The sequence below is a fragment of the Pristiophorus japonicus genome, chromosome 20 (assembly GCF_044704955.1).
Source record: "Pristiophorus japonicus isolate sPriJap1 chromosome 20, sPriJap1.hap1, whole genome shotgun sequence".
NCBI lineage: Eukaryota > Metazoa > Chordata > Chondrichthyes > Pristiophoridae > Pristiophorus > Pristiophorus japonicus.
In genome coordinates, this window is record NC_091996.1 from 2,612,744 (window position 1) to 2,636,488 (window position 23,745).

The following is a 23,745-nucleotide window of genomic DNA, read 5'->3' on the forward strand; positions in this document are numbered from 1 at the left end:
CGAATTACCCAATCAAGCACAATGGAAATCATGGTCAAAAAACTGGACAATCCTAAAACAATGCAAACCCAGTGATAGCACATTCTCACACCCTAATCGAGTTACTGCTGACAAAGGAGACATTGGAAAATCAATGGACAGAACAGTTTAAACAGAGCCCAAGAGATTTGATGGGAGATAACAGAGCCTTTTTTTGGGGATATATCTATCTCCCAGTTTTACAAGGAAAGACCAGCAGAACTCAAAACTAGCAGAACACAGGAGAGAAGCAGAACACAGATGGGAACACAGAGACAGACACACGCAGCCGGAGTGAAGAAATGGAGTAGTGAAGGAACCTACAGGAAGTCGTCAAGGACCGACCGAGCACGAGGCCCACGAAACGGAAGGTTGTCAGCAACCAAATTAACAAACCCGGGCCACCACAACCAGCGAAACGACCAACCGAAACCAACTCAGCAAAAACCGAAGAATCGACATTTATTTCAACTTTACAATCTACTTCTGAACGGCCAACGGGTGAGAAATTACCTAAAAGGACTAACTAAAACTAATGAAAGTGGGTACTCGCCCCAAACATCCAAAACGCAACTTACCGCATCAACGGATGCACCCCAACCGAAGACAACGCAGTCCGAAGTCCTCTCCTCCGTCCGGGGTACGGCTCGCCTAGAAGGCCAAGTGCAGCGAACCCCAAAACCGTGATTCACCGGCAACTGTCGAAAGGGATTGGGGAGCATAGCCCCTGAACCCCCAGAGCTATAACTTAGTTAGTTAGGGGAATTGGGAGGGGGGAGGCTGGGATAACTTGTGTAAATGTATCTGCATTCTCATCTTTACCCCATTTAGAGTTTAAGCTATATTCTTTTCCCCACAGGCTACATGTAATTTGACATTTTATTCAATGTGTTGTACCCCTCAGTGTGTATTGGTCTGTGTGTGTTATTAAAGGTGTGCCTTTTACTTCTTGTTCAACACAATAAAGCCATACCTGCTTCCTACCTTGAAACCGATTGTCTGTCCAAGTCTGTCACAGTCCCTTCATAATTCCAGTGTCTAGAACCAAGGGTGTGGGAGCGATTCGGAACCACTCATATAAGGTCAGAAGGGAAAGCTGACCCCCTGCAAACCACCCCTTCCACAGGCCACCATCAATCGGGTGTCACTCCAAGACCAGTACCCACTACCGAGAGCGGAGGATCTCTTTGCGACATTATCAGGTGGCAAACTTTTTTCAAAATTGGACCTGACCTCAGCTTACATGACCCAGGAGCTGGCGAGTGAGTCGAAGAAGCTGACCACCATCACGACACACAAGGGATTGTTTGAGTACAACAGATGTCCGTTCGGGATTCGCTCGGCCGCCACGATCTTCCAATGAAATATGGAAAGTCTCCACAAGTCGATTCCAGGGACGGTGGTTTTTCAGGACGACATCCTCATTACGGGTTATGATACTGAAGAACATCTCCACAACCTGGAGGAGGTGCTATGCAGACTGGACCGGGTAGGGCTGCGACTGAAAAAGGTGAAATGCGTCTTCCTAGCTCCAGAGGTAGAATTCCTGGGGATGAGGGTAGCAGCAGACGGGATCAGACCTACTGCGTCCAAGACGGAAGCGATCCAGAGAGCACCCAGACCCCGTAACACGACGGAGCTGCGTTCATTCCTGGGGCTCCTGAACGATTTTGGTAACTTTCTTCCCAAATTGAGCACGCTGCTAGAGCCGCTACACGTGCTCCTACGCAAAGGTCGCGAATGGGTCTGGGGGGACAGCCAGGAAAGGGCTTTTAATAGAGCACACAATTCGTTATGTTCCAACAATCTGTTAACGCTATATGACCCATGTAAGAAACTTGTGTTAACGTGCGATGCATCGTCCTATGGGTCGGGTGTATGTTGCAGCATGTTAATGCCAAGGGTCAGTTATAGCCGGTAGCTTATGCCTCCAGAAGTCTGTCCCAGGCAGAAAGGGGCTACGGGATGGTAGAAAAGGAGGCGCTCGCATGTGTATATGCAGTAAAAAAAATGCACCAGTACCTGTTTGGCAGGAAATTTGAGCTGGAGACAGATCACAAACCCCTAACGTCCCTTTTGGTCGACAACAAGGCCATAAATGCAAATGCATCGGCCCGCATACAGAGGTGGGCACTCACATTAGCCGCCTATGATTATACAATTCGCACAGACCGGGCACTGAAAACTGCGCCGATGCACTCAGCAGGTTCCCACTAGCCACCACTGAGGGGGCTACCGAGCATAGTGCTGAGATGGTCATGGCTGTTGAAGCTTTCGGAAGCGAAGGCTCACCCGTGACAGCCCGTCAGATTAAAGTCTGGACAAATAGAGACCCGCTACTGTCTTTAGTCAAGAAATGTATCCTGAATAGGGACTGGGCAGCCACGTACGGGGCATGCCCTGAGGAATTTAAACCATTTCTCAAGGGACAGGATGAACTCTCGATTCAGGCCAATTGCCTACTATGGGGAAACCGAGTAGTCATGCCCCAGATGGGCAGAGAGGTGTTCATCCGGGAACTCCACAATGAGCACCTAGGCATTGTCACGATGAAGGCAATTGCCAGGTCACACGTCTGGTGGCCAGGGATAGACGCAGACCTGGAACTTTGTGTTTGCAGATGTAACACGTGTGCTCAGCTGGGCAACGCACCCAGGGAAGCCCCCCTTAGCCCCTGGTCCTGGCCCGCCAAGCCATGGTCACGCATCCATGTGGACTATGCAGGTCCTTTCATGGGGAAAATGTTTTTGGTTGTAGTAGACGCCTACTCCAAATGGATCGAGTGTGACATTCTCAATTCAAGCACATCCTCTGCCACGGTAGAAAGTCTACGGCCAATGTTCGCTGCCCATGGTCTACCGGACATCTTGGTCAGCGACAATGGCCCATGCTTCACAAGCATTGAATTCCAGGACTTCATGGCAGGAAATGGTATCAACCATGTCAGAACGGCACCGTTCAAGCCGGCCTCAAACGGCCAGGCAGAACGAGCAGTGCAGATAATCAAACAGAGGATGCTCAGATTCCAAGGGGGTTCCCTACAAAGCCGCTTATCACGCCTCCTGTTGGCCAATAGATCCCGACCACACTCGCTCACAGGGGTTCCACCCGCAGAGCTGCTAATGAAAAGGACGCTCAAAACCCGGTTATCTCTTATACACCCCACCATGAAAGAAATTGTTGAGAGCAGGCGCCAGTCACAATATCACTACCATGACAGGAATGCGCGGGCACGATGTATTGATGTAAATGATCCTGTTTTTGTCCTCAATTACGCTGCAGGGCCCAAATGGCTCGCAGGCACTGTGATTGCCAAAGAGGGAAATAGGATTCTGGTAGTTAAACTTACCAATGGACAAATCTGCCGCAAACACGTGGATCAAACAAAAAGGAGGTTCAGCAACCCCATAGAAGAAGCAGAGGAAGAACACGATATAGAGTTGACTCCACCACAGGTGACCGAACACCGGAACCAAAGGGAGGAGAGCCCAGTCACTGTGGGCAGTCCGGACAGGCCTGAGGCACTGCAAACAGCAGACACTCAGGCCAGCGCCCAACAACCGGAGCCCCAACTCAGGCGCTCTACAAGGGAGCGTAAACCACCAGAGAGACTCAACCTGTGATCCCAATAAGACTTTGGGGGGGAGGTGATGTTATGTATTCAACCAGCAATGTAACCCATGTATAAACTGACCTAAGTTGTACACCGTGAGAACACTGACCCCTAGGTGGTGAACTTGTGGGAGACTCTCCTAACCTGGACCTTCAGGTATAAAAGGGGAAACTCCACCCATCTTCTTCACTTCAGTGCTGGCTAATAAAGGTTACTGGTCACAGAGTGACCTTCTCTCAAGTATGGACCTCGTGTGCATTTATACTGTGTAGTAAGGACATATTACTATGCTCAGCTGGAAAGGCTACAACGAGGTGACCATTACGCTGCTAAATAAAGTGACTCAATACAGTTACAGTGCGTGACCCTTACCCTGCATAAACAGTGACTCTGTACAGTTTTTTTTTAAATTCGTAGCCAATCGTTCCAATTCTTTGTCAAATCACAAACGCCAGAGGTCACCTTGGGCCCATTCAAGGATCACTCTGCGCCAATGCTCTTAGCCAAAAGGCCGAGAGCCACTGCACCGTTCCTGGAAGTACTGCAATACCAGGTTCGTGCCATGGAGGTGGATGGGTCAGGTCCCCCACACACCTCCGTGGAGGTGGATGGGTCAAGCAACTCTATACAGTTAGTGAGTGACCCTTACCCTGAATAAACAGTGACTCTGTACAGTTACACAGTGAGTGACCCTTACCCTGAATAAACAGTGACTCTGTACAGTTACACAGTGAGTGACTCTGAATATTAATGGGATTCCTCACCTGCCCCACAGCTAGCTGAACAAGCTTCAGTGATTGGGAGCCAGATGTAGGCGTACTCTTGCTTTTGAACATAGAGACTGTAAGTGATGTTGGGATTTACGATATCTCCGTATTGCTTCCCGTATTTCCGGTACACCTGGGATTATAAGGAAAAAAAGCATGTGAGTAATTTAATGAATACTTAAGGCGGACAGGATTCCCTCCAGGCACTGCGCATTAAAAAATTAATTCTCAGGAATCGGGATGTGAAAACCGAAAGATGGCACCTCCGACAGTGCGGCACTCCCTCAGTACTGCCCCTCCGACTGTGCGACACTCTCTCAGTACTGCCCCTCCGACAGTGCGGCACTCCCTCAGTACTGCCCCTCCGACAGTGCGGCACTCCCTCAGTACTGCCCCTCCGACAGTGCGGCACTCCCTCAGTACTGCCCCTCCGACAGTGCAGCACTCCCTCAGTACTGCCCCTCCGACAGTGCGGCACTCCCTCAGTACTGCCCCTCCGACAGTGCGGCACTCCCTCAGTACTGCCCCTCCAACAGTGCGGCACTCCCTCAGTACTGCCCCTCCGACAGTGCGGCACTCCCTCAGTACTAACCCTCCGACACTCCCTCAGTACTGCCCCTCCGACAGTGCGGCGCTCCCTCAGTACTGCCCCTCCGACAATGCAGCACTTCTTCAGTACTGCCCCTCCGACAGTGCGGCGCCCCCTCAGTACTGCCCCTCCGACTGTGCAGCACTCCCTCAGTACTGCCCCTCCGACAATGCAGCACTCCCTCAGTACTGCCCCTCCAACAGTGCAGCACTCCTTCAGTACTGTCCCTCTGACAATGCAGCATTCCCTCAGTACTGCCCCTCCGACAGTGCAGCACTCCCTCAGTACTGCCCCTCCGACAATGCAGCACTCCCTCAGTACTGCCCCTCCAACAGTGCAGCACTCCCTCAGTACTGTCCCTCTGACAATGCAGCATTCCCTCAGTACTGCCCCTCCGACAGTGCAGCACTCCCTCAGTACTGCCCCTCCGACAATGCAGCACTCCCTCAGTACTGCCCCTCCAACAGTGCAGCACTCCCTCGGTACTGTCCCTCTGACAATGCAGCATTCCCTCAGTACTGCCCCTCCGACAGTGCAGCACTCCCTCAGTACTGCCCCTCTGACAGTGCAGCATTCCCTCTATTATGTCTTGGATAAATAATCAGACTAGATGCTGCAAGCTCAAAGTAAGGTGTGACCATAGTCCTTTATTCCAGATCTCAGAGTGCCTCTCCAGCCTGTGAGGCCTCCTTATATACAGGTGCTCCCAAGGGATTGTGGGATTCCTTGGCATCCAGGGGATAAGCCCTCTGGTGGTTAGACATGGTATTTACAGGTTACATACATAACAACACTCCACACCCCCCCGCCCCCCCTCGCAACCCCCACCCAAAAGTCAATAGTGTAACTATTTACAATGTGAGTCGATCTGGGGCCTTCCTTTCCCTGGTTGATCATCTCGGTGCAAATGCTGGTTTTAGTGAGTTGTTTGTTGGGCCCTCGCTGGGCTGCTACGCAGCTGGCCTTGCTGGGCTGCTGGGGGTGGTGAGTCCTGCTGGGCTGCTGGGGATGATGGGTTCTGCTTCGTGGTCAATCGCTGGGTCTGTTGCCACTTGTGTGTGTGTTAGAGGGTCGAAAAAGGTAGAGTCTACTGTGGGTTGTTCTGGATAGTCCATAAATCTGAGTTTGGTTTGGTTCATGTGTTTCCTGCAGGTGAGTCCATTTGCGAGTTTGACCACAAACACCCTACTTCCCTCTTTGGCCAAAACAGTGCCAGCAATCCACGTGGGACCTTGTCCATAGTTCAACACAAATACAGGATCATTTATCTCAATTTCGCGTGACACATTTGCGCGATCATGATATGTATTCTGTTGAAGCCGCCTGCTCTCTACCTGTTTGTGTAGATCAGGGTGGACTAACAAGAGCCTTGTCTTAATTGCCCTTTTCATGAGCAGTTCAGTGGGAGGGACCCCAGTGAGCGAGTGGGGTCTTGTGCGGTAACTGAGCAGGACTCGGGATAAGCGAGTCTGCAGTGAGCCTTCAGTTACCCTTTTCAAGCTCTGCTTGATTGTTTGAACTGCTCGTTCTGCCTGACCGTTGGACGCTGGTTTAAACGGGGCAGTCATGACATGTTTGATCCCATTGTGTGTCATGAGCTCCTTGAACCTGGCACTGGTAAAGCACGGCCCATTGTCACTTACAAGGACATCAGGCAGGCCGTGCGTGGCAAACATGGCCCGTAGGCTTTCAATGGTGGCAGCGGACGTGCTTGCCAACATTATCACACATTCAATCCATTTGGAGTACGCATCGACAATCACGAAAAATATTTTTCCCAAGAATGGGCCGGCATAGTCGACATGGACCCTGGACCACGGTTTGGAGGGCCAGGACCATAAACTTAGTGGGGCCTCCCTGGGTGCATTGCTTAACTGGGAACATGTGTTACATTTGTGCACACAGGACTCTAAGTCTGCATCGATACCGGGCCACCACACGTGGGATCTGGCTATCGCTTTCATCATTACAATACCTGGGTGGGTACTGTGGAGATCACTGATGAAAGTGTCCCGGCCCTTTATTGGCACAACTACCCGATTACCCGATAGCAGGCAGTCTGCTTGTATAGACATTTCATCTTTGCGCCGCTGATACGGCTTTATTTCTTCCTGCATCTCTAACGGGACACTAGACCAACTCCCGTGGAGCACACAGTTTTTTTTACTAAGGACAGTAAGGGGTCCTGGCTCATTCAGGTTCTAACCTGTCGGGCGGTAACAGGTGATTGCTCACTCTCGAATGCTTCCATTACCGTAACTAAATCTGCGGGCTGTGCCATCTCCACCCCGGTGGTGGGCAATGGTGGCCTGTTGAGAGCATCGGCACAACTTTCTGTGCCTGGCCTGTGGCGGATGGCGTAGCTGTATGCGCACTAATATGTCCTTACTATACAGTATAAATGCACACGAGGCCCATACTTGAGAGAAGGTCACTCTGTGACCAGTAACCTTTATTAGCCAGCACTGAAGTGAAGAAGATGGGTGGAGTTTCCCCTTTTGTACCTGAAGGTCCAGGTTAGGAGTGTCTCCCACAAGTTCACCACCTAGGGGGTCAGTGTTCTCACGGTGTACAACTTAGGTCAGATTATACATGGGTTACAATGCTGGTTGAATACATGACATCACCTCCCCCCAAAGTCTTATTGGGATCACAGGTTGAGTCTCTCTGGTGGTTTACGCTCCCTTGTAGAGCGCCTGAGTTGGGGCTCCGGTTGTTGGGCGCTGGCCTGAGTGTCTGCTGTTTGCGGTGCCTCAGGCCTGTCCGGACTGCCCACAGTGACTGGGCTCTCCTCCCTTTGGTTCCGGTGTTCGGTCACCTGTGGTGGAGTGAACTCTACATCGTGTTCTTCCTCTGCTTCTTCTATGGGGTTGCTGAACCTCCTTTTTGTTTGATCCACGTGTTTGCGGCAGATTTGTCCATTGGTAAGTTTAACTACCAGAATCCTATTCCCCTCTTTGACAACCACAGTGCCTGCGAGCCATTTGGGCCCTGCAGCGTAATTGAGGACAAAAACAGGATCATTTACATCAACACATCGCGCCCGCGCATTCCTGTCATGGTAGGCACATTGTGACTGGCGCCTGCTCTCAACAATTTCTTTCATGGTGGGGTGTATAAGGGATAACCTGGTTTTGAGCGTCCTTTTCATTCGCAGCTCTGTGGGTGGAACCCCTGTGAGCGAGTGTGGTCGGGATCTATTGGCCAACAGGAGGCGTGATAAGCGGCTTTGTAGGGAACCCCCTTGGATTCTGAGCATCCCCTGTTTGATTATCTGCACTGCTCGTTCTGCCTGGCCGTTTGAGGCCGGCTTGAACGGTGCCGTTCTGACATGGTTAATTCCATTGCCTGCCATGAAGTCCTGGAATTCAGTGCTTGTGAAGCACGGGCCATTGTCGCTGACCAAGATGTCTGGTAGACCATGGGCAGCGAACATTGGCCGTAGACTTTCTACCGTGGCAGAGGATGTGCTTGAATTGAGAATGTCACACGTGATCCATTTGGAGCAGGCGTCTACTACAACCAAAAACATTTTTCCCATGAAAGGACCTGCATAGTCCACATGGATGCGTGACCATGGCTTGGCGGGCCAGGACCAGGGGCTAAGGGGGGCTTCCCTGGGTGCGTTGCCCAGCTGAGCACACGTGTTACACCTGCAAACACAAAGTTCCAGATCTGCATCTATCCTGGCCACCAAATGTGTGACCTGGCAATTGCCTTCATCATGACCAAGCCCGGGTGCTCATTGTGGAGTTCTCTGATGAACACCTCTCTGCCCATCTGGGGCATGACTACTCGGTTTCCCCATAGTAGGCAATTGGCCTGAATCGAGAGTTCATCCTGTCCCTTGAGAAATGGTTTAAATTCCTCAGGGCATGCCCCGTACGTGGCTGCCCAGTCCCTATTCAGGACACATTTCTTGACTAAAGACAGTAGCGGGTCTCTATTTGTCCAGACTTTGATCTGACTGGCTGTCACGGGTGAGCCTTCGCTTCCGAAAGCTTCAACAGCCATGACCATCTCAGCAGCATGCTCGGTTGCCCCCTCAGTGGTGGCTAGTGGGAGCCTGATGAGTGCATCGGCGCAGTTTTCAGTGCCCGGTCTGTGCGAACTGTATAGTCATAGGCGGCTAATGTGAGTGCCCACCTCTGTATGCGGGCCGATGCATTTGCATTTATGGCCTTGTCAGTCAAAAGGGACGTTAGGGGTTTGTGATCTGTCTCCAGCTCAAATTTCCTGCCAAACAGGTACTGGTGCATTTTTTTTACTGCATATACACATGCGAGCGCCTCCTTTTCTACCATCCCGTAGCCCCTTTCTGCCTGGGACAGACTTCTGGAGGCATAAGCTACCGGCTGTAACTGACCCTTGGCATTGACATGCTGCAACACACACCCGACCCCATAGGACGACGCATCGCACGTTAACACAAGTTTCTTACATGGGTCATATAGCGTTAACAGATTGTTGGAACATAACAAATTGCGTGCTCTATTAAAAGCCCTTTCCTGGCTGTCCCCCCAGACCCATTCGCGACCTTTGCGTAGGAGCACGTGTAGCGGCTCTAGCAGCGTGCTCAATTTGGGAAGAAAGTTACCAAAATCATTCAGGAGCCCCAGGAACGAACGCAGCTCCGTCGTGTTACAGGGTCTGGGTACTCTCTGGATCGCTTCCATCTTGGACGCAGTAGGTCTGATCCCGTCTGTTGCTACCCTCATCCCCAGGAATTCTACCTCTGGAGCTAGGAAGATGCACTTCACCTTTTTCAGTCGCAGCCCTACCCGGTCCAGTCTGCGTAGCGCCTCCTCCAGGTTGTGGAGGTGTTCTTCAGTATCGTAACCCGTAATGAGGATGTCGTCCTGAAAAACCACCGTCCCTGGAATCGACTTGAGGAGGCTTTTCATATTTCGTTGGAAGATCGCGGCGGCCGAGCGAATCCCGAACGGACATCTGTTGTACTCAATCAATCCCTTGTGTGTCGTGATGGTGGTCAGCTTCTTCGACTCACTCGCCAGCTCCTGGGTCATGTAAGCTGAGGTCAGGTCCAATTTTGAAAAAAGTTTGCCACCGGATAGCGTCGCAAAGAGGTCCTCCGCTCTCGGTAGCGGGTACTGGTCTTGGAGTGACACCCGATTGATGGTGGCCTTGTAATCGCCACATATCCTGACCGACCCATCCGCCTTGAGCACCGGCACAATCGGGCTCGCCCAGTCACTGAATTCGACTGGCGAGATGATGCCTTCCCTCAACAGGCGATCTAATTCGCCTTCTATCTTTTCCCGCATCACGTACGGCACTGCTCTGGCCTTGTGGTGTACTGGCCTGGCGTCCGGGTTTATGTGAATCACTACCTTGGTCCCCATGAAAGTGCCGATGCCGGGTTGAAATAATGAGTCAAATTTGTCCAGGACCTGTGAGCATGATACTCGCTCCACAGAAGAAATTGCATTGACATCGCCCCATTTCCTGTTCATGACAGCAAGCCAACTCCTCCCCAGTAGTGCGGGACCATCCCCTGGGACAATCCAGAGTGGCAACCTGTTCTCCGAATCTTTGTGGGTCATGACTACCGGGGCGCTGCCTAGCACCGGAATGATCTCCTTTGTATATGTCCGTAGCTGTGCATCAATCAGCAATAATTTTGGCCTCCTGGCCTTGGACGCCCACAACTTGTCGAACTGTTTGATACTCATCATGGACTGGCTGGCCCCCGTGTCTAACTCCATTGGTACTGGGATGCCATTGAGGAGCACTTTCATCATTATCGGTGGTGTCCTGGTGTATGAACTGTATATGTGCTCCACATGAACTCGCTGAACTTCAGTTTCCAGCGATTTCCCCCAGTGTCCATTTGACCTCGTAGGGCTTACATCGGGCCCGTCCTCCTCGTACATCAACCTGGCTGCAGGCTTCCTGCACATACGCGCCAAGTGACCGCTGACGTTGCAGTTTCTGCAGGTATATTGCTGATACCTGCAAGCTCTGGCTGGGTGTTTGCCTCCACACCTCCAGCATGAGCCGTTGTTGGAAACAAAAGGTCCATTACCAGTCGATCGTCTCTGACTGTCTCTGTAACTGTCCTTAAGCGCACCATTGACAGGTGTTGACGGCCCCATTACTGGCCGCATTGTCCCTTGTGATGGCATGAATCGCCGTTCAGCTAGCCATTGTCTCTGTTGAATTCCCCCTTTGGGTTCGACTACATGCTGGGGCATGTCCGATTGCCCCTGTCTGCCTGGAGAACTGTGTGCCGCATTAACAATGTTGACTCCCTGTCCATCTGCTGCATTTAAACCAAGATTTTTGTCAAACATCATTCTGGTCTCTTCCTCCCCCGAGATAAATGTCTGGGCTATCAGAGCTGCCGCTTCCAGGGTCAAGTCTTTGGTCTCAATCAGTTTTCTGAAAACCCCAGCGTGCCCGATGCCCTCAATAAAAAAGTCTCGCAGCATCTCCGCTCTGCATCCATCTGGGAACTTACATAGGCTCGCCAGTCGCCGGAGGTCTGCCACGAAGTCTGGAACGCTTTGCCCTTCTCACCGCCGGTGCGTGTAAAACCGGTGTCTCGCCATGTGCATGCTGCTCGCCGGTTTAAGGTGTTCCCCGATCAACTTACTGAGCTCTTCGAACGTCTTGTCCACCGGCTTCTCTGGTGCTAGAAGGTCCTTCATCAGGGAGTACGTCCTGGATCCACAAACCGTCAGGAGATGAGCCCTGCGTTTGTCGGCCGAATCCTGTCCCAGCCATTCCTTAGTGACAAAACTTTGCTGTAGTCTCTCAATAAAATTGTCCCAATTATCACCAACACAGTACCTCTCGTCTGTGCTGCTAGTGGCCATGCTCGCGTGGTTTAAATCCCAGTTTCTCATCACCAATACTATGTCCTTACTGTACAGTATAAATGCACACGAGGCCCATACTTGAGAGAAGGTCACCAGTGACCAGTTACCTTTATTAGCCAGCACTGAAGTGATGAAGGTGGGTGGAGCTTCCCCTTTTATACCTGAAAGTCCAGGTTAGGAGTGTCTCCCACAAGTTCACCACCTAGTGGTCAGTATTCTCACGGTGTACAACTTAGGTCAGTTTATACATGGGTTACAATGACAGGTGACTACATGACACGGATAACATGAGCGCCCATTTCTGGTTGCGGACCGATGCATTCGTATTTATCCCCTTATTTTCAGAAAAGAGGGATATAAGTGGCTTATGGTCTGTTTCCAATTCAAATTTGAGCCCGAACAGATATTGATGCATTTTCTTTACCCTGTAAACACATGCTAAAGCTTCTTTTTCGATCATACTGTAGGCTCTCTCGGCCTTAGACAGACTTCTGGATGCATAAGCAACCGGTTGCAATTTCCCAAGTTCATTAGCTTGTTGCAATACACACCCGACCCCGCATGACAACGCATCACATGCTAGTACCAAACGTTTACATGGATTGTACAACACAAGCAATTTTGACGTGCCATCTCCCTTGAGGACTGGAACAATCGGACTGGCCCACTCATTGAATTCGATCGGCGAAATGATGCTCTCTCCTTGCAGCCTGTCCAGCTCGATCTCCACCCTCTCTATCATGTAAGGTACCGCTCTCACCTTGTGATGGATGGGTCGCGCCCCCGGAATCAAATGGATCTGCACTTTTGCTCCTTGGAACTTCCCGATGCCCGGTTCGAACAGCGAGGGGAACTTGCTTAGGACCTGGGCACATGAGGTGTCGTCAACGGACGAAAGCGTTCGAACGTTGTCCCAGTTCCAGAGTATCTTTCCCAGCCAGCTCCTGCCGAACAGCGTGGGGCCATCGCCCGGTACCACCCAGAGTGGTAACTCGTGCACCGCTCCATCGTAGGAGACTTTACAGTAGCACTGCCGATTACAGGAATCAGTTCCTTTGTGTACATTCTAAGTTTGGTACGAATGGGAGTCAGAACTGGCCTTGAGGTCTTGCTGCACCACAACTTATCGAAAGTCTTTTTGCTCATTATGGACTGGCTTGCGCCCATGTCCAGCTCCATGGACACCAGGAGTCCATTTAATTCAACCGTCAGCATTATCGGGGGACACTTTGTGGTAAATGTATGCACCCCATATACCTCTGCCTCCTCAGTCTGAGGCTTTGGTTCGTTATGATCCACCGTGGATCTGTCCTCCTCTGCAACATGGTGGTTTGCAGGATTAGCAGGGTTTGCAGCTCGCCTGCACATACATTGTTCTACAGCCCTTGCAAACGTATCTTTTGAAGTGGCATGAATGGAATCGATGATCACCCCCGCAGCGCCAACAAGGTGTTAATGGCCTTGTATTCACCACCCTCGATGGCAGACTCTGAGTCATCTGCGGATGTGCAGCTACAGGTGTGTAAGTCCTGCCCTGCACATTGCGATTCGAAAACAATGTTAATTTGTTCACAGTACTTGCAGCAGCACTCGTGAGCTTGGAAATTTGTTTGGTATTGTCACTGGTGGCGATAAACGCCTGGGCTATCGCTATGGCTTTACTCAAGGTTGGGGTCTCTACAGTCAAAAGTTTGCGAAGTATTACTTCATGGCCAATGCCAAGTACAAAGAAGTCCCTGAGCATGTGCTCCAAGTGTCCTTCAAATTCTCAATGACGTAGCTCGCCACTTCCTGGCCTTCAGACCTCTTGTACGTGGAGAACCGATACCTCGCCATCAGAACGCTTTCCTTCGGGTTTAGATACTCCCGGACCAGTGTGCACAACTCACCGTACGACTTGTCTGTGAGTTTCGCTGGAGCGAGCAGGTTTTTCATGAGGCCATACGTTGGTGCCTCGCAAACGGTGAGGAGGATCGGCCTTCGTTTGGTAGTGTTCGCTTCTCCTCCCAGCTCATTGGCCACGAAGTATTGGTCGAGTCGCTCCACGAAGGTTTCCCAATCATCTCCCTACGAAAATTTCCCCAGGATGCCCATGGTTCTCTGCATTGTTGCGGTGGGGTTCGTTATCTGTATCTTGTTGCCAGTTGTTATGTCTTGGATAAAGAGTCAAACTAGATACTGCAAGTAAGTGTGACCGTCGTCCTTTATTACAGATCTCAGAGTGTCTCTCCAGCCTGTGAGGTCTCCTTATATACAGGTGCTCCCAAGGGATCGTGGGATCCCTTGGGACTCCAGGGGATAAGCCCTCTAGTGGTTAGACATGGTAATTACAGGTTTACATACATAACACCCTCAGTACTGCCCCTCCGACAGTGCAGTGCTCCCTCAGTACTGCCCCTCCGACAGTGCAGTGCTCCCTCAGTACTGCCTCTCCGACAGTGCAACGCTCCCTCAGTACTTCCCCTCCGACAGTGCGGCGCTCCCTCAGTACTGCCTCTCCGACAGTGCGGCGTTCCCTCAGTACTGCCCCTCCGACAGTGCGGTGCTCCCTCAGTACTGCCTCTCCGACAATGCGACGCTCCCTCAGTACTGCCCCTCCGATAGTGCGACGCTCCCTCAGTACTGCCCCTCCGACAGTGTGGCACTCCCTCAGTACTGCCCCTCCGACAGCGCGGTGCTCCCTCAGTACTGCCCCTCCGACAGTGCGGCGCTCCCTCAGTACTGCCCCTCCAACAGTGCAGCACTCCCTCAGCACTACCCCTCCGACAATGCAGCACTCCCTCAGCACCGCCCCTCCAACAGTGCAATACTCCCTATAAACACCAGCACAGACTAGTTGGGCTGAATGGCCTGTTCCTATGCTGTATATTCTCGGTAATTATTCTCCTCCCAAATCTTGCACTGGTGAAGTATTCGGGAGGAGCCAGTGGTGAATGAGTTTGTTTTTCTCGCCCCCACCTGTATTTCGATGGTGTCGTGTGTGGGTCCGTCGATGATGATCTCCTCCATGTCCGGCAGGTTTTGCTGGGTCAGGTACAGCCTGTACACCACCCTGTCATCCTCCAGGCTGCTCGGGTACGAGGTGTTGAGCGAGATCCTCTTGGCTCCGGCGACCACGTACTGACCTTTAACCTTTACTGCTGCAATAACAACCACAACAATTTGCATTTATATAAGAACAGAAGAATTAGGAGCAGGGGCCGGCCATTCGGCCCCTCGAGCCTGCTCCGCCATTCAATGAGACGATGGCTGATCTCCCTCAACTCCACTTTGCTGCACTGTCCCCATATCCCTCAATTCCCTTAATATCCAAAAATCTATCGATCTGTGTCTTGAATATACTCAAAGACTGAGCCTCCACTGCCCTCTGGCATAGAGAATTCCAGAGAGTCACCACCCTCTGAGTGAAGAAGATTCTCCTCATCTCAGTCCTAAATGGCCGACCCCTTATCCTGAGACTGTGACCCCTGGTTCTAGACTCCCCAGCCCGGGGGAAACATCCTCCCTGCATCTACCCTGTCAAGCCCTGTAAGAATTTTGTATGTTTCAATGAGATCACCTCTCATTCTTCTAAACTCTACAGAATATCGGCCTAGTCTGCTCAATCTCTCCTCATAGGACAATCCCCCCATCCCAGGAATCAGTCTGGTGAACCTTCGTTGCACTCCCTCTGTGGCAAGTATATCCTTCCTTAGGTAAGGAGACCCGAACTGTGCATATGAACAATGACGGACAGGTAAAGACCATCTGGTCTATCGAGCCTGTCCCACACAATTGCGATACCTTGTGTATCACAACATATACACTCCACCCCACTCAAACCATGTGATCTCCTGGGAGAGGCAAAAATAGATTAAAAAAAAACCCAGGCCAATTTGGGAAAAGAAATCTGGGAAATTCCTCTCCGATCCATCTCGCCAATCGAAAATAGTCCAGGAGATCACTCTGGCCTTGAATTCCCTGCAGTACCTGCCTTCTGTAAGAGGTGATCTCCGCCACAGTCAGAAACCAGTTTTCACTTGAAGGAATTCAGCGAGTCTGCATCCACCACATGGAACGGCAGCTTGTCCCAGCGGTCTGCTATTCTCTGGGAAAAGAACTACTTCCTGACGTCTAACCTAGATCTAGCCTTATACAACTTAAATTTGTGCCCCCCAGTCCTGCCTAACCTATTTAATTACAATAAACGGACAGCTGGAACACCATCTATTCCCTTCATAAACCTCAATCAGACGCTCCCCTAAGTCTACACAATTTATATAGCACCTTTAACATCCCAAGGTGATTCGTAGGAGCATTAATTAGACACAACATTGAGCTAGTTTGCCAGTAATCTAGTGGAGGCTCTCACTAACATCTAATCATTGAATCCGTATTTAGTTATCTGCCAGCCCGGGATAGCTCATGTGGTGCAGAGATAACCATCGCTCCAGCACCACATCCCTATCAGGGGCCCATCGCCGTATATCAATACAATTGGCGGACACATTCTCCTCAATAACAAGAATACTTTGAAGTGTTGCTTTACTGGACTCACCAACCACAACCTAATACCGGACAATCAACAACAACTTGCATTTATATAGCGCCTGCAACATATAAAACGTCTCAAGGTGCTTCACAGGATTATCAAACAAAATGTGACACTGAGTCACAGAAGGAGATATTAGGGCAGGTGACCAAATGCTTGATTAAAGATGGAAGGAGCGTCTTAAAGGAGGAGAGAGAGAGGTAGAGAGGCGGAGAGGTTTAGGGAGGGAAATCCAGAGCTTAGGGCCCAGGCAGCTGAAGGCACGGGCCCCAATGGTAGATGCACAAACCGTGGTACACAAAAGGCCAGAGTTGGAGGAGCGCAGAGATCTCAGATGGTTGTGGGGCGGGAGGAGATTACAGAGATCGGGAGGGGTGTCGGGGTCAGAGGAGGTTACAGAGATAGGGAGGGGTGTAGGGGTCGGAGGAGGTTAGAGATAGGGAGGGGTGTGAGGCTGGAGGAGGTTACAGAGATAGGGAGGGGTGTAGGGGCTGGAGGTTACAGAGATAGGGAGGGGTGTAGGGGCTGGAGGAGGTTACAGAGATAGGGAGGGGTGTAGGGGCTGAAGGAGGTTACAGAGATAGGGAGGGGTGTAGGGGCTGGAGGGGGTTACAGAGATAGGGAGGGGTGTAGGGCTGGAGGAGGTTAGAGATAGGGAGGGGTGTAGGGGTGGAGGGAGTTACAGAGATAGGGAGGGGTGTAGGGGCTGGAGGAGGTTACAGAGATAGGGAGGGGTGTATTGCTGGAGGAGGTTACAGAGATAGGGAGGGGTGTAGGGGCTGGAGGAGGTTAAGAGATAGGGAGGGGTGTGAGGCTGGAGGAGGTTAGAGATAGGGAGGGGTGTATTGCTGGAGGAGGTTACAGAGATAGGGAGGGGTGTAGGGGCTGGAGGAGGTTACAGAGATAGGGAGGGGTGTAGGGCTGGAGGAGGTTAGAGATAGGGAGGGATGTAGGGGCTGGAGGAGGTTACAGAGATAGGGAGGGGTGTAGGGGCTGGAGGAGGTTACAGCGATAGGGAGGGGTGGAGGGATTGGAGGGGTTTATAGAGGGAGAGGGAGGCAGGCCTTACCCGCTCCTTCCCCCCCCCCCCCAATGCTGACCGATTGCAGAAGGCAAGAACTCCTTTTAGAACTCAATTTAGAACTCAGCAGAGGAGGACAAAGGGTTTGATTAGGGCAGGGAAAATGGAGTATGAGAAGAAGCTTGCAGGGAACATTAAGACGGATTGCAAAAGTTTCTATAGATATGTAAAAAGAAAAAGGTTAGTAAAGACAAACGTAGGTCCCCTGCAGTCAGAATCAGGGGAAGTCATAACGGGGAACAAAGAAATGGCGGACCAATTGAACAAGTACTTTGGTTCAGTATTCACGAAGGAGGACACGAACAACCTTCCGGTTATAAAAGGGGTCGGGGGGTCTAGTAAGGAGGAGGAACTGAGGGAAATCCTTATTAGCCGGGAAATTGTGTTGGGGAAATTGATGGGATTGAAGGCCGATAAATCCCCAGGGCCTGATGGACTGCATCCCAGAGTACTTAAGGAGGTGGCCTTGGAAATAGTGGATGCGTTGACAGTCATTTTCCAACATTCCATTGACTCTGGATCAGTTCCTATGGAGTGGAGGGTAGCCAATGTAACCCCACTTTTTAAAAAAGGAGGGAGAGAGAAAACAGGGAATTATAGACCGGTCAGCCTGACATCGGTAGTGGGTAAAATGATGGAATCAATTATTAAGGATGTCATAGCAGTGCATTTGGAAAGAGGTGACATGATAGGTCCAAGTCAGCATGGATTTGTGAAAGGGAAATCATGCTTGACAAATCTTCTGGAATTTTTTGAGGATGTTTCCAGTAGAGTGGATAAGGGAGAACCAGTTGATGTGGTATATTTGGACTTTCAGAAGGCGTTCGACAAGGTCCCACACAAGAGATTGATGTGCAAAGTTAGAGCACATGGGATTGGGGGTAGTGTACTGACATGGATTGAGAACTGGTTGTCAGACAGGAAGCAAAGAGTAGGAGTAAATGGGTACTTTTCAGAATGGCAGGCAGTGACTAGTGGGGTACCGCAAGGTTCTGTGCTGGGGCCCCAGCTGTTTACACTGTACATTAATGATTTAGATGAGGGGATTAAATGTAGTATCTCCAAATTTGCAGATGACACTAAGTTGGGTGGCAGTGTGAGCTGCGAGGAGGATGCTGTGAGGCTGCAGAGCGACTTGGATAGGTTAGGTGAGTGGGCAAATGCATGGCAGATGAAGTATAATGTGGATAAATGTGAGGTTATCCACTTTGGTGGTAAAAACAGAGAGACAGACTATTATCTGAATGGTGACAGATTAGGAAAAGGGGAGGTGCAAAGAGACCTGGGTGTCATGGTACATCAGTCATTGAAGGTTGGCATGCAGGTACAGCAGGCGGTTAAGAAAGCAAATGGCATGTTGGCCTTCATAGCGAGGGGATTTGAGTACAGGGGCAGGGAGGTGTTGCTACAGTTGTACAGGGCATTGGTGAGGCCACACCTGGAGTATTGTGTACAGTTTTGGTCTCCTAACCTGAGGAAGGACATTCTTGCTATTGAGGGAGTGCAGCGAAGGTTCACCAGACTGATTCCCGGGATGGCGGGACTGACCTATCAAGAAAGACTGGATCAACTGGGCTTGTATTCACTGGAGTTCAGAAGAATGAGAGGGGACCTCATAGAAACATTTAAAATTCTGACGGGGTTAGACAGGTTAGATGCAGGAAGAATGTTCCCAATGTTGGGGAAGTCCAGAACCAGAGGTCACAGTCTAAGGATAAGGGGTAAGCCATTTAGGACCGAGATGCGGAGGAACTTCTTCACCCAGAGAGTGGTGAACCTGTGGAATTCTCTACCACAGAAAGTTGTTGAGGCCAATTCACTAAATATATTCAAAAAGGAGTTAGATGAGGTCCTTACTACTAGGGGGATCAAGGGGTATGGCGAGAAAGCAGGAATGGGGTACTGAAGTTGAATGTTCAGCCATGAACTCATTGAATGGCGGTGCAGGCTAGAAGGGCCGAATGGCCTACTCCTGCACCTATTTTCTATGTTTCTATGTTTCTATGTTTCCCAAGCCAGTGGGGTCTCCTTTAAATATGCAGCTCGGGTATTTCACCGTGGAGAATAATGTAACGCGTGGTGATACCCCTCCTCTCAGACCCCTGGACACACTGCAGGTTATGGCTGCAGGGGTGGGGGTTAATCTGGTTCTAGTCTGCATATTATAAAAACAATATAGAGACATTGGAGATTCACAGGGATGATACCAGAACTGAGAGGTTATAATTATCAGGAACGATGGAAGAGGCCGGGGCTCTGTCTAGAAGCGAGAAGGCTGAGGGGTGATCTGATAGAGGTCTTTAAAATTATAAAAGGGTTCAATAGGGTAGACGTAGAGACGATGTTTCCACTTGTGGGGGAGATCAAAACTAGGCGCCCTCAATAACAGATCGTCATTAATAAATCCAATCGGGAATTCAGGAGACACTGCTTTATCCAGAGGGTGGGGAGAATGTGGAACTCACCACTACAGGGAGTGGTTGAGATGAAGAGTAGCATTTAAGGGGAGGATGTAAACACACGAGAGAGAAAGGAATAGAGGGATATGCTGATGGGGTGAGATGAGGTAGGGTGGGAGGAGGCTGAGATGCAGTATAAACACCGGCACGGACCAGCTGGGCCAAAAGGCCCGATTCTGTGCTGTAAATACCGTGTCATTCTCTGAAATTCTATGCAATTCTGCAACGGTATGCAAATTCTATGTAATTGTATGTAAATTGTATGTAAATTCTATGCAAACATTTAAATTATGTAAATTGTATGTACATATGATGTAAATTTTATGTAATTCCATTTATGATGGCTTTAATACCCTCTATGGGGTTCAAGTGCCACTCCCTCTCCGTTGCCAGCCCTGATCACCCTCCCGAGCCCGGGACTGGCATCTTGGTGAATTCCCCGCCTTTTTACTTCCGTGTAGGTGACTGAACCTTCCTCCGGTGCCTTACCAAGATGTGAGAACACAGACTGGGTGTTGGAGACTCGGACGTTGGTGGAATGCGGTGGGACTGCAAGGAAGGTGATGTACTCTGCAATTCAAAAATAAAAGACCGTCAGAGATACACTGTGAGCAGTTCTGGGCCCACACCTGGAGCACTGGGAACAGTTCTGGGCTCACACCTGGAGCACTGTGAGCAGTTCTGGGCCCACACCTGGAGTACTGTGAGCAGTTCTGGGCCCACACCTGGAGTACTGTGAGCAGTTCTGGGCCCACACCTGGAGTACTGTGAGCAGTTCTGGGCCCACACCTGAAGTACTGTGAGCAGTTCTGGGCCCACACCTGGAGTACTGTGAGCAGTTCTGGGCTCACACCTGGAGTACTGTGAGCAGTTCTGGGCTCACACCTGGAGTACTGTGAGCAGTTCTGGGCCCACACCTGGAGTACTGTGAGCAGTTCTGGGCCCACACCTGGAGTACTGTGAGCAGTTCTGGGCTCACACCTGGAGTACTGTGAGCAGTTCTGGGCCCACACCTGGAGCACTGTGAGCAGTTCTGGGCCCACACCGTAGGAAGGATATATTGACCTCGGAGGGAGAGCAGTGTGGGTTTACCAGACTGATACCCGGACTTCAAGGGTTAAGTTACGAGGAGAGATTACACAAACTAGGATTGTATTCCCTGTAATTTAGAGGGTTAAGGGGTGATCTGATGGAAGTTTTCAGGATATTGAGGGGAATTAAAAAGTAGGACCTCAAAAGTAGTAATCTCGGGATTGCTACCAGTGCCACGTGATAGTCAGAGTAGGAATCGCAGGATAGCGCAGATGAATACGTGACTTGAGCAATGGTGCAGCAGGGAGGGATTCAAATTCCTGGGGTATTGGAACCTGTTCTGGGGGAGGTGGGACCAGTACAAACCGGACAGTCTGCACCTGGGCAGGACCGGAACCAATGTCCAAGGGGGAGTGTTTGCTAGTGCTGTTGGGGGGGGAGTTAAACTAATATGGCAGGGGGATGGGAACCAATGCAGGGAGACAGAGGGAAACAAAAAGGAGACAAAAGCAAAAGACAGAAAGGAGATGAGGAAAAGTGGAGGGCAGAGAAACCCAAGGCAAAAAACAAAAAGGGCCACTGTACAGCAAAATTCTAAAAGGACAAAGGGTGTTAAAAAAACAAGCCTGAAGGCTTTGTGTCTTAATGCAAGGAGTATCCATAATAAGGTGGATGAATTAACTGTGCAAATAGATGTTAACAAATATGATGTGATTGGGATTACAAAGACGTGGCTCCAGGATGATCCGGGCTGGGAACTCAACATCCAGGGGTATTCAAACATTCAGTAAGGATAGAATAAAAGGAAAAGGAGGTGGGGTAGCATTGCTGGTTAAGGAGGAGATTAATGCAATAGTTAGGAAGGACATTAGCTTGGATGATGTGGAATCTATATGGGTAGAGCTGCAGAACACCAAAGGGCAAAAAACGTTAGTGGGAGTTGTGTACAGACCTCCAAACAGTAGTAGTGATGTTGGGGAGGGCATCAAACAGGAAATTAGGGGTGCATGCAATAAAAGTGCAGCAGTTATAATGGGTGACTTTAATATGCACATAGATTGGGTTAACCAAACTGGAAGCAATACGGTGGAGGAGGATTTCCTGGAGTGCATAAGGGATGGTTTTCTAGACCAATATGTCGAGGAACCAACTAGGGGGGAGGCCATCTTAGACTGGGTGTTGTGTAATGAGAGAGGATTAATTAGCAATCCCGTTGTGCGAGGCCCCTTGGGGAAGAGTGACCATAATATGGTGGAATTCTGCATTAGGATGGAGAATGAAACAGTTAATTCAGAGACCATGGTCCAGAACTTAAAGAAGGCTAACTTTGAAGGTATGAGGCGTGAATTGGCTAGGATAGATTGGCGAATGATACTTAAGGGGTTGACTGTGGATGGGCAATGGCAGACATTTAGAGACCGGATGGATGAACTACAACAATTGTACATTCCTGTCTGTTGTAAAAATAAAAAAGGGAAGGTAGCTCAACCGTGGATATCAAGGGAAATCAGGGATAGTATTAAAGCCAAGGAAGTGGCATACAAATTGGTCAGAAATAGCAGTGAACCCGGAGACTGGGAGAAATTTAGAACTCAGCAGAGGAGGACAAAGGGTTGATTAGGGCAGGGAAAATGGAGTACGAGAAGAAGCTTGCAGGGAACATTAAGAAAGACTGCAAAAGTTTCTTTAGATATGTAAAGAGAAAAAGGTTAGTAAAGACAAATTTGGTCCCCTGCAGTCAGAATCAGGGGAAGTCATAACGGGGAACAAAGAAATGGCAGAACAATTGAACAAGTACTTTGGTTCGGTATTCACTAAGGAGGACACAAACAACCTTCCGGATATAAAAGGGGTCAGAGGGTCTAGTAAGGAGGAGAAACTGAGGGAAATCCTTATTAGTCAGGAAATTGTGTTGGGGAAATTGATGGGATTGAAGGCCGATAAATCCCCAGGGCCTGATGGTCTGCATCCCAGAGTACTTAAGGAGGTGGCCTTGGAAATAGCGGATGCATTGACAGTCATTTTCCAACATTCCATTGACTCAGGATCAGTTCCTATCGAGTGGAGGGTAGCCAATGTAACCCCACATTTTAAAAAAGGAGGGAGAGAGAAAACAGGGAATTATAGACCGGTCAGCCTGACATCGGTAGTGGGTAAAATGATGGAATCAATTATTAAGGATGTCATAGCAGCGCATTTGGAAAGAGGTGACATGATAGGTCCAAGTCAGCATGGATTTGTGAAAGGGAAATCATGCTTGACAAATCTTCTGGAATTTTTTGAGGATGTTTCCAGTAGAGTGGACAAGGGAGAACCAGTTGATGTGGTATATTTGGACTTTCAGAATGCTTGCGACAAGGTCCCACACAAGAGATTAATGTGCAAAGTTAAAGCACATGGGATTGGGGGTAGTGTGCTGACATGGATTGAGAACTGGTTGTCAGACAGGAAGCAAAGAGTAGGAGTAAATGGGGACTTTTCAGAATGGCAGGCAGTGACTAGTGGGGTACCGCAAGGTTCTGTGCTGGGGCCCCAGCTGTTTACATTGTACATTAATGATTTAGACGAGGGGATTAATTGTAGTGTCTCCAAATTTGCGGATGACACTAAGTTGGGTGGCAGTGTGAGCTGCGAGGAGGATGCTATGAGGCTGCAGAGTGACTTGGATAGGTTAGGTGAGTGGGCAAATGCATGGCAGATGAAGTATAATGTGGATAAATGTGAGGTTATCCACTTTGGTGGTAAAAACAGAGAGACAGACTATTATCTGAATGGTGACAGATTAGGAAAAGGGGAGGTGCAACGAGACCTGG

The 23,745-nt window shown here is 50.0% G+C and overlaps 1 protein-coding gene across 1 annotated transcript in view; it reads right to left on the reverse strand.

Moving 5' to 3' along the window:
* Nucleotides 1–23,745, reverse strand: part of adamts13 (ADAM metallopeptidase with thrombospondin type 1 motif, 13) — a 196,053-nt gene that overhangs the window by 51,427 nt on the left and 120,881 nt on the right. Inside the window, exons 20-22 of the mRNA XM_070863579.1 lie at nucleotides 20,390–20,470; nucleotides 14,788–14,969; nucleotides 4,396–4,531 (exon numbers count right to left, since the gene is read on the reverse strand). Of these exons, the coding sequence (XP_070719680.1) occupies nucleotides 4,396–4,531; nucleotides 14,788–14,969; nucleotides 20,390–20,470 (399 nt within the window). The remainder of the gene's footprint in view (nucleotides 1–4,395; nucleotides 4,532–14,787; nucleotides 14,970–20,389; nucleotides 20,471–23,745) is intronic.